General features: G+C 42.5%; 1 protein-coding gene across 1 annotated transcript in view; it reads left to right on the top strand.

Annotated features, from left to right (window-relative positions):
• Positions 1 to 10156, top strand: part of CD109 (CD109 molecule) — a 135208-nt gene that overhangs the window by 18550 nt on the left and 106502 nt on the right. The window contains exon 3 of the mRNA XM_004696541.2: positions 8929 to 8957. Coding sequence (XP_004696598.1) covers positions 8929 to 8957 — 29 coding nt within the window. The remainder of the gene's footprint in view (positions 1 to 8928; positions 8958 to 10156) is intronic.

Here is a 10156-nt window from a genome sequence, read left to right as displayed (position 1 = left end):
TGCTCTGGTCCAGCCAGATTTGTATGATAGAACTGGGGTCATGATAGTGGGGGGTGGGGGGGGAGAAGCATCAGAGAACTAGAGGAATGTTGCATGTTTCATCGGTGGTATACTGCACCCTGGCTGTCTCGTCCCTTCCTCATGACCCTTCTGTGAGGGGAGGTCCAATTGTCAACAGATGGAACACAGGTTTCTTTGCTGGTTGGTTTTCACTCAAATAAGGTTTCGATCTTAGTCCTGATCTATTGAGGAAGTGTTTCTAAAAAGATCACAAAAACCAAGGGGACGGTAGACGTTTTCTGTAAAGGGTCTGGTAAGTAAGTAAAAATAGGTTTTGCCTGCCTGTGGTTTCTATTGCAGCGACTCAACTCTGTGTTTGTAGAGCCAAAGCAGCCATAGATAGCGCATAAAAAACTCACGTGGTGGTGTACCAGCAGGACTTTTTATTTAGGGATGCTGAAATCTGGAGTTCATGTAATTTTCTTCTTTTTGCAGTCCCTGCCCACGCCCCCACCACCCAACCATTTAAAAATGTAAAGCCATTCTTAGTTCATTGACTGTACAAACATAAGACTGTACAGACACCAGGCTGAGTGGGCTGTAGTCTCCAGGCACTGTTGTAATAAATGTTTTGTATATTTAGTAGCTAAGAAGAGCCTTGCTTACCCTTGGCTTTTCCTCTGCATTTAACATATTTTTTAGTATTTAATAAAAAAATACTATTTTATTTATTTTACGTTCAGGATTTTGTTTGACTTATTTTAGTAACACTGGTCTGAATGCAACTTTTTACTACACTTGATCTTAGCCAAAAGGCCGAGAAGCGATTGAATGCAACTTTTTAAATGAAACTCACGTTTATTGAGAAATTTGGAAGCAAGCCAGGTGGGAGAGAAAAAAGAAAAGAAGTATATAAGGGACCAAAGGATATTTTTTTTGTTTGAAATACTCACGTTTTCTATACAGATTGAATTCACTGGATTGGCTTAGCTTTAAAGAACCACTAAAGTCTAAAGTGGAGGCAGGCAATTTGAGGAATTGTTCATGGGACATCTTACTTCTCACTTTGTCCATCTTCAAATCACAGAAAAAAGCTTGTCACAAAAATGACAGAATAAATCAAATAAATTGGTGAAGAAAGCAAAATTGACAGCTAAAAGGGTGATATGCAGGTATGTGTCCCTTCATGTCTTTTTGGAAACCACCCGATTGCCCTCTAGGCTGTGGTCCCCTAAAGTTTTTGTTTTTTAGAAAGGGAAAGCATCTTTCCTTTGGTTTATTTTCTTTTCTCCAATGGTTTTCAAGAACCCAAGCTCCCAGAGGGAAGGAGCAGTGGGGTTCCAGCATCTCACTCCTGCAGGGTCTGCTGCTCCCACCATGCTGTCCTCTTCACCTGCCCATGTCCCCTTGACCCCCAGCACGGGCAGCACCTGCTTCCGTGCTGTGAAGCCCGGTGCTCTCCTCTCAGGGTGCTGGTAGCTGCATGTGATCAGGAAGTCAACTGCGTGAGCGGCCCGCACCGCTCACCTCTCCACACCTCGGCTTCGGCCTTCCAGCTTTTTTGCCCACCTGTGCCCCAAATCTTGACCCTGCTTGAAACCAGGCAAGGCCAGCCTACAATAACCAGTGGAACCAGCTCTCAATTCTCAGACTTTGTTGTGTGAGCTCCTACAAGGCTTTACTATTTATAGGCTATGATGGGGATTTAAGTACGGATTGTATGGTACAGTCTGTGTATAATACAATGTTCACACAATGTCTACATCACTTAGCATCCTGTTTCATAAACTCTTGTGGATGTTAAGCAGGGCATACCTACACTTAACTTTACTACTGCACATTAATGAAGAGAATTGCTAAACATTATCAAACAGCAAATACCAATTTGGGCTGATAGGTAGTGGGCATCTAGTTTTTAAAAAAGAGACTATGTCCAGACCTCATTGCATTTCCAATTATACATTTCTCTGTCCCCATGACCGTTGCCCACGGCCCTATTTGGTGAGTACAGAGGTCCGAAGAGGTAGCACATGGTATTACAGAGTGTGTTTCAAAAGTTAAGGAAAGGTTAGTCTTTGTATATGCTTATTACACAATTTAAAAATAGCTTCGACTCTATTTGTAAATCAAAGGGCCAGTTCTCAGGCCTGTGCCAAGGTGAAACCTCAAAACAAGGTTCCTTTTGAGCTGCTGGGCGGCCTGGAGAAGGAGAACGCCTCTAAAGAGTTCTAAAACGGGTCTCTCTGTTTGCACACAAAGATGATGTACATTTTACCAAATCATCTACTCTGACGTTACCACCTTAGAGCATATTTGAGTGATGTACAAGAATGCCCTGCAGTTTTTCAAGGGGTGGAGACTGTTTCCTGTGCACCAGTGAATTCTTGCCAGAAGGGAAAATATGGACACAACACTTTGCAAATGCTATCTATTTCATCTCGAACCTAACCTAGCAACAGCAATGCTTCTGCCACATCAGCATGCTCCGCCTCCCTCCCCACCTCGGTTTTGTACTTTGGTGGTGCACATTTTTGGCAGCGTCTCAGGACTGTCAGGTAAACTGAGTCTTTGCCTAGGATGTTCCCAGCTCTATTTGCTAATTTAAAGAGAATTCACAAAGCTGGAACAATGTCAAGTGCTTCAAGTTGGACTTTTTATAAGGAGGCTCGAGACCAGTGAGTAGGCCTCAATACTTCCTCCGAGTCAGTCATTCCCTGAATCCAGCAAGGACTAGGGGTGGGTGGGGTCCCTCTGCTGACCCCCCCTCGCCCCCCCTGTCATTTTGAGGTGGAGCTTCCAGCCCTGGGTCTGTGCATGGGCATGGCCATATGTCTGGGTGGTAGGAGGTAGGCATGCTCCTCCTGCCCCTCCACCCCCACCCTTGTCAATGTCTGTCTAGTGGGAAAACCCCTCAGAGGTTCAATTCGATTAGAAACTACGTTAAGAAAAACATTCCACTGTGAAATGAAATGTCCTGTCCGTCGGGTCTGAGTAACTTGTCTTGGTGTGGCCAACATGCTTGCCTGGGAATGAATGAAGTGGCGGAGATTGATTTGGACTGTAAACTCTCCGCTGTTTTCTACTTTCCCCCAGCACGGTGTCACTTAGATAAAAATAAACTACTGCTCCCCCACCCTCCCCACGCCAAGTCTTTGTAAATTTGTCCCCTGTGGGAGGTAGACTGTGTGTCAGTCAGTGATAGAAAGGAAACACGTGTTTCCTCCAGCCACTGGGCTGACAAAAAGCCTGCGATGATTTTTTTCCCTAAAGTCATGAAAACCAAGTGACTCTCAATCACGAAGGTTCTGTTTGGCTGGGGCCCAGCTCACTGCTGCGGAGAGTTTTCCATTTGTCCACCCAGAGCTCCTCGAAGAGAGGGAGCACTTGCTCCCTAGCTGCTGGGGTGGCCGCTGCCATGGGCCTCCTGGGCTGGTTGCACCATCTGGGCCACCACCACATCCCTTCTAGGAATGGCCTACGTCCTATGATTGACATTGGGTGGAAATGTCCAGTTCCCCTCGCCCTCACTTGGGACCACTCTAAAAGATCACTGCAGCGTCCCTGGATTGGCTGAGGTCTCTCTTGAGCCTGCCTTTGCAGGGCCACATCTCCCTTCTCCCTCCCCTTCCTCTCTTCTTTCCTATCTGGAGACATGGAGCTCACAAAGCCAAACCACAAACCCACTGCTGTGGAGTCCATTCTGACTCAGAATGGCTGGATGGGATAGAGCGGAAGTGCTCTTGGGTTTCCTGGATGATAACTCTTCCCCGGAGCAGATAAGCTCGCCCTTTCCCTACAGCCTTGACCTGCCCACCATATGGTTCGCAGCACACAAAAAATCACCCACTGCACTAAAATCTCTTGCACTAACATTACTGCCTCAATCTGCCTTCCAGGCAACTAAACCTGCAACAGATGTGGTTCTTATTGAACAGACTACTGAAGATTTTGGAATTAGCCTCAAACACATCAGAACCATTTGGTGTGAAGAACAGACAGGAGTTGGAGGGAATTTATCCTAAGATTTTAATACTCTGTGCTTTCTGTTAGAGTGAGGTCTCTATGGGTTGTGTATGGGCATTGTTGATGGATTCTTGCTTGGCGTCTGCCATCGTCTTCAATAGTTATCTGTACAGGGAAATTGGGATTGAAGGAAATTCAGTGGGTTGGTTGGCTGTGGATATGAGAGGAGAGGGAAGGGGAGATAGTGTCTCAACATCAATGTGCAAAAGAAGGGGCGAAAAGTAACAAAGTTGATTGTGACGATGATGGCATAGCCCTTCTTGATATGATTAAACTGAATTGTATAATACCGATATTCATAATTGTTTAAAAAAGGTTTGAAAGTTTCTAGTTTTTATATCCTTCTCAGGACATAAATGATAGAGATTCTTTTAATCTCTACATGGGAGCAAGATGTGTCCGTCTGCTTCTGTCGAGACGTCCCGCCTTGGCGCCCTTGTGGGGCAGTGCTGCTGTCCGACAGGGACTGCTAGGAGTTGGAATTGGGCTCACGGCCGCGGGTCCTGCCACGGCAGTGCTCATCGTGTACTGTAAAGTGGAAGAGACACACTATGGAAGAGCCAGCCATGGGACCCAAAGTCTGATCAAAATGGAATTGAGGGGAAAAAGGAGGCCAGGACGACCGAGATCGTGACTCTTTGTGATAGAAGAGGTGGAGCTATCAACCAACAACCTAGAGGTCGGTCGACTGTGGAACTTTGCAGTTATCAAATGCATGCATACTGAAAGAGCAGAGGTTCACAGGTTGTTCTTGTTCTGGACAGAACAGTGGTTTCCAGCTCAGGCCAGAGTACCAGGCTGCCCGAGTTAGAATCTTGCTTCCAGGGCAATTTCTGTTCTCAGGGACCTTTTGTTTTCATTTATAAAATAAAGATAATGATATTTCATAGGATTGCCATAGTAAATGAGTTTATATGTATACATATTTATACTTCTCTTTTATAATATTCAGTAATTTATTTATTATTGGGAGAAAAACAAGGCTTTCCATTCCCCAAAGAGTTAGCTTCAGAAACCCACAGGGGAAGTTCTTCCCTGTCCTGTAGGGTCGCTATGCATCAGAATTGACTTGATGGTTTTGTTTTACCTATTAGTATTTTGTTCATGCAATCAAGAAAAATTATGCTGTTAGATCTCGTGGTCATTTTTCTGCTTCCAAGCAAAACTGCAACTTTTGCATTTTGTTGAGCAATGCTGTGTTCAACAGAAATATAATACAAGCCACATGTATATTTGAAAACTTTTTAGAAGCCACATTAAAATTAATTTTAATTATTATGTCATCAAATTAAATATATGCCAAATATTTGACACTGTGGATATGGAAGGAGGAGAGGGAAGGGGAGACAGTGTCTCAACATCAATGTGTAAAAGAAGGGGGAAAGTAAGCACTAGACTGCTAGCCTCAAGGCTAGCCATCCTGCCAGAGGAAGACAAGGTTGTCTGTGCCCGTACAGATTTACAGCCTCAAAAGCCCTGCACAGGGCTCATAGGAGTTGGAATCGACTCTATGGGTTGGGTTTTTAATGTTAAATATTATCATTTAAACATGGACATACTGCAAAAGAGATTATTGTGATATTTTATTTTCTCTATAGTTTTGAAGTCTTACAAATCTGAGTTTATTTTATAATTTTGGCCCAGCTCAATTTAGGCTAGTTACATTTCAGTAACCACATGTAGTCAGACAGGATTGCATAAGATAGCTTCAGAGCTGCTGGTTCATCTTTTTCATTTCAAATGTGTTTGTTAGCTATTGTTGTGAAATAAACTACACACTTGATAGCTTAAAAGAGCAATGCTTTAGCATCTCATACTTCTTAACCAGTTTTTAAAGTTTTATTAACACTTTATCCACATACCATACAATTCAGTCATATCAGGAAGAGTTGCACAGTTGTCACCATATTCAATTCCAGAACATTTTCTTCTCCCGTGTAGTCACTGTTATTCATGGAATTATTAGTTCTTAACCAGTTTTTACCATGCAGTGATGATTATTCCCGGAATCACTCAATACCATGATGATTGTCAAAATTTCAAATTCTGTGCTTTCTTCAACTTTCATTAGTTGAAGAATTGTAATTCTATTGTAAACAAGAAATTTTTCTTCCCCCCTATCCTTACTTATTATCACAGCATGATTTACAGAATCTTATTTCAGTAGGTCATAATGCTTTACTGGCATTTTTACTTTATTTAATCAGTTTATATTTATATATCAATAAATTGCTTATTGTGAATTAGGGGAAAGTATACAGAGCAGATCATAGTTTTACATTCAACAATTTTCACATATATTTTGAATAAATCCATCCACTATAATCCCCACAGTGGACCATCACCTATCTCACTTCCTCTTAGTGTTTCTGCTTTCCATTCCTCTTTCTTTCCTAATCCTTGGAACTGGGTCCTTTGGTACTGCTGCCTTTTTTTCTTGGATGGTATTATTCTAATGCAGAGGTGAGTTTAGTAACAGGTCCCAAGACTAAGGGACATAGTCTTTGGGGATCCCACTAGTCTGATCTGACCAGTAAGTCTTGAATCTGAGTTCTGTTCTACACTTTTCTCCCACTCTATCCAGGACCTTCTAGTGTAATTCTTTTCAGAGGAAATGGCAGTGGTAGCTGGGCACCATCTAATTCTTCTGGTTTCAGGTTGTGGAGACTGAAGTTTGCATGATCCATTTGTCCATTGGACAATATGTCTTTCAATTTTTCTCACTTTTCTTTCCTCTGGATGGGGAGAGGCTAATAGTTGAATCTTAGATGGCTACCAATGGGGATCCCAAACCAAAACCAAATCCTTGCCAACGAATTTATGTCAACTCACAGTGACCCCTACAGGACAGCGTCCAATGGCTCCGCAGAATTTCTGGTATTGCTTCCTCATTTAGAAAGGCTGGTTTAGGGTCTGAGTGCATAAGTACTGTGCCACCAAAGTTCCCACCAGGGCCTCAGCATCTACTCTTTTTAACAGTCCTGGTTTTTGCTTTGTATGGTGACACTCAGTTATTGTCGGTGACTCAAAGTAGGATTATGATGACCCTGTGTATGTCGGAATAGAACTGTGCTCTAGTGAATTTTCAATGAGTGATTTTTCTGAAGTAGATTGCCAAACCTCTCTGCCCAGGTGCCTCTGGGTGGTGGACTCAAATGCCCAGCCTTTTGCCTGGAAGTTGAGCATGTGAACGATTGTATCAGGGGACCATTTTTGGATAAACTAATCTGTGCTACGTGATACTCGATGCCCTGCTTATCTGCTCCTTGAAACATATTTTTATTTCATTGAAGCCCATTGCCGTCAGGAGTGTGCAAGACCATTTATAAGGCTGCTGCCTGAAATTTACTTTCATTTCTATTATTTTTACTGAGTAATACTAAGAAATGAAGCTTTTCTAATATGAAATCATTGTGAAAAATGTCTGTACCTAACATAAATCTAATTTGCCATTGGTAATTATTTTTATTGATGATGTATGTTTGTTGGCACTATAATAGCTAATCATTATCCAGGGTGACCTTAGATGCCAGAAACTGTTGTACACACGTGGCAGCTACTAGCCCCCTTAGCCCTCACAACTATGAGCTGGTGTGATTATTAGCATCCTCACTGCAAGGATGACAAACCTGAGTCTGGAGGAGGAGAATCTGATAACTTGTTCAAAGACAGAGTTGAGTCTGTACAGAATTAGTGTAGTCTGGCTTTAGTGGCCAGTCTTTGAACCCTATCTGAACTGTATGCTCCGGTGCCACTCTGCATCCCCCTGGTTGACCATGTGAACTCTAGAAGAATGACCATATCCATTCAGCTCATTTTGATACTCTTAAAATGTTTTGTTTTTCAAAATGATTTAGGTGTTACTGTACCCAGGAGAACATAATAAGCCCAACATTTCTGTATGCAGAATCCAGTGGCACCGATTACGTTTTTCAAGCGGGGCTTTCATTCTCCCCCTTTGCTGTTGTTCCTCCTCCATGAACATAAACTCACTGCCCCTACAGTTCCTACCTAAACTTTGAAGTTGCTCCTGTGAGTGTGATCTCTGGTGGATAGTTCTTAAAACAAACAAACAAGCAAATACAATGCTCAAAGGCAGGCTTTCTTTACGAGTTAAGCTAAACTGTTGTTTGGTTTAAAATAAAACTTTAGGGGATGTTTTCGACTTACCATTTAAAGATTATATCAGGGCAGTCATTTTGGGGGTTCACCCAGCTCTGGGGCTCCAGAAAGTCTGGATTCCATGAGCATCCCTTAATAAATATTTCCTAAATGAAGAAGGGGCATATCACTGCCTCTGATTTCATATCACTTAGGTGGAAACTTTGGATAGATATGGATTTATTTTTAGCCAGTGCCCATTTTCCCCTCTAGAAATATAAACAGATTTGATGAGAAATCAGCATACAGATCAGTAACCCTGTTTATAAATTTTACATTAAAAAGAATCTGCACCACCCTGATATTCATCAGCCAGATCGTCGTGTGCCCCCGGGCATGACTAATCCCTTCCTTTTCTTCCTTTGTCACAAGAATATGAGAACGCCAGAAATACATCCCAGCTTCCCTGTCCCCTGTCTGCAGCATTACCTCAAAGCAGCAGCAGCAGCTGCAGCCGCCATGACCCTAGAGAAGATTGGGGAAAAAACATTGAGAGAAGTAGAACTTACTAAATATTTTGTGGGCTCAACCACTCCTCTCCTTTTAAGTGTGGGCCAGATTTCTAATTTCTGTGATGCACAGATATGTAATCATCTCTTGTGTGTTCTGGGCCTTAGTAAAATGATTTTGGTTTGACCAAACGAGTTTACAGTTTTATCTGCGTCTAAAGCGTGCTCTCAGAGCCGAGCCGAGCTTTTCTTCTACTCCCATGTTGAAATGACCACCCTTCTGTTTGCTTTTCAGGCTCGTTCAAGATGCTTGTTCTCCCATCTGTAAGTATCTGTTTTTAAAATGTTGGTTTCAGAAATATGAATTCCACCAATGAGCTAAACACGTGAATAAATAGGTCAATTCACATTTCTTACTGAGTTGGCCTGAGTCTAGCGCAGCCTTCAGATTAAGTGTCAGGTAGACTGGCTGTTGTTCATTGCGTTGAGTCCATTCTGACTCCGGGAGACCCCATGTGTGCAGAGCAGAGCTACTCCTTCGGGCTCTCCCGGTTGGGACCTATTGGAGCCATAGGTCGGACTGCCAAGGCACCTGTGGGTGGATTCAAACTATCAACTTTTTCAGCTACTTAACTTTTTGTGTCACTGAGGTTTCTTAAACCCTTGGCAGGAATTGTCCCATTGTCAAAGGAGAGAATTTCATTGAGGGAAACTGGTCCTGGGCTCATAGCATGGGAACCTGGTGGGTCCTGTTTCCGCCATCTTGAGCCTAACAGTCCCGCTCGGGTAATTATTATTATTCAATTGTTCAGTTTCTTTGTCCTTGAAGAGGGCAGCACCCTACTGAGCTATTTGCAGCCTGAGGTAAAAGAATCAGTAATATCGGTCCTGTGTTTATTAAAAGATGATGTTTTGTTTATAGCAAATTGTATTAGCTTCGACATATGAAAATAGTGTATGAAAGTGTCATGTGTCTTGACTGCCGAGTTTTTTGGCATCTCCCTTCTTCTTAAATTTGCACCCTAGTAGGTGTTTCACTCAACTCCCCCTGGTTCTGCCCTTGGAAAGGAGATAAAGATTCAACTCTGCTTCTTAGGGAGACCCAGGAAGTGGAATGAGATTTGAAAAGGCTGTGAAATCTGCCCCAGGAGTGGAAAGGCATTGCTATTTTGTTGAGAGTCCGAATCTCTGATTGTGGAACATTACTTACTGTGAACTCTTCCTGCTTTCCACCGTGCTTTGGAAGTCTATGCCTTTCTTACTCTGGTTTTTTTCTCCTTCTATTTGTTGCCATCATCATTTCCAAAACATTTTCTTTCTACTTGGTATCAGCTCCTCTTTTTTCCCCTGTATGCAACATTTTAAAAAATCGTTTTATTAGGGGCTCATACGACTCTTTAAAAAAAATCATTTTACTAGGGGCTCATACGACTCTTATCACAATCCATACATACATCAATTGTGTAAAGCACATTTGTACATTCATTGCCCTTGTCATTTTCAAAACATTTGCTCTCCACTTA

Source organism: Echinops telfairi, unplaced genomic scaffold, assembly GCF_000313985.2.
Source record: "Echinops telfairi isolate 266 unplaced genomic scaffold, ASM31398v2 ScPeMD7_3533;HRSCAF=4204_0, whole genome shotgun sequence".
Lineage (NCBI taxonomy): Eukaryota > Metazoa > Chordata > Mammalia > Afrosoricida > Tenrecidae > Echinops > Echinops telfairi.
The sequence above is the reverse complement of the archived record's forward strand: the minus strand, read 5'-3'. Positions and strand labels throughout refer to the sequence as shown.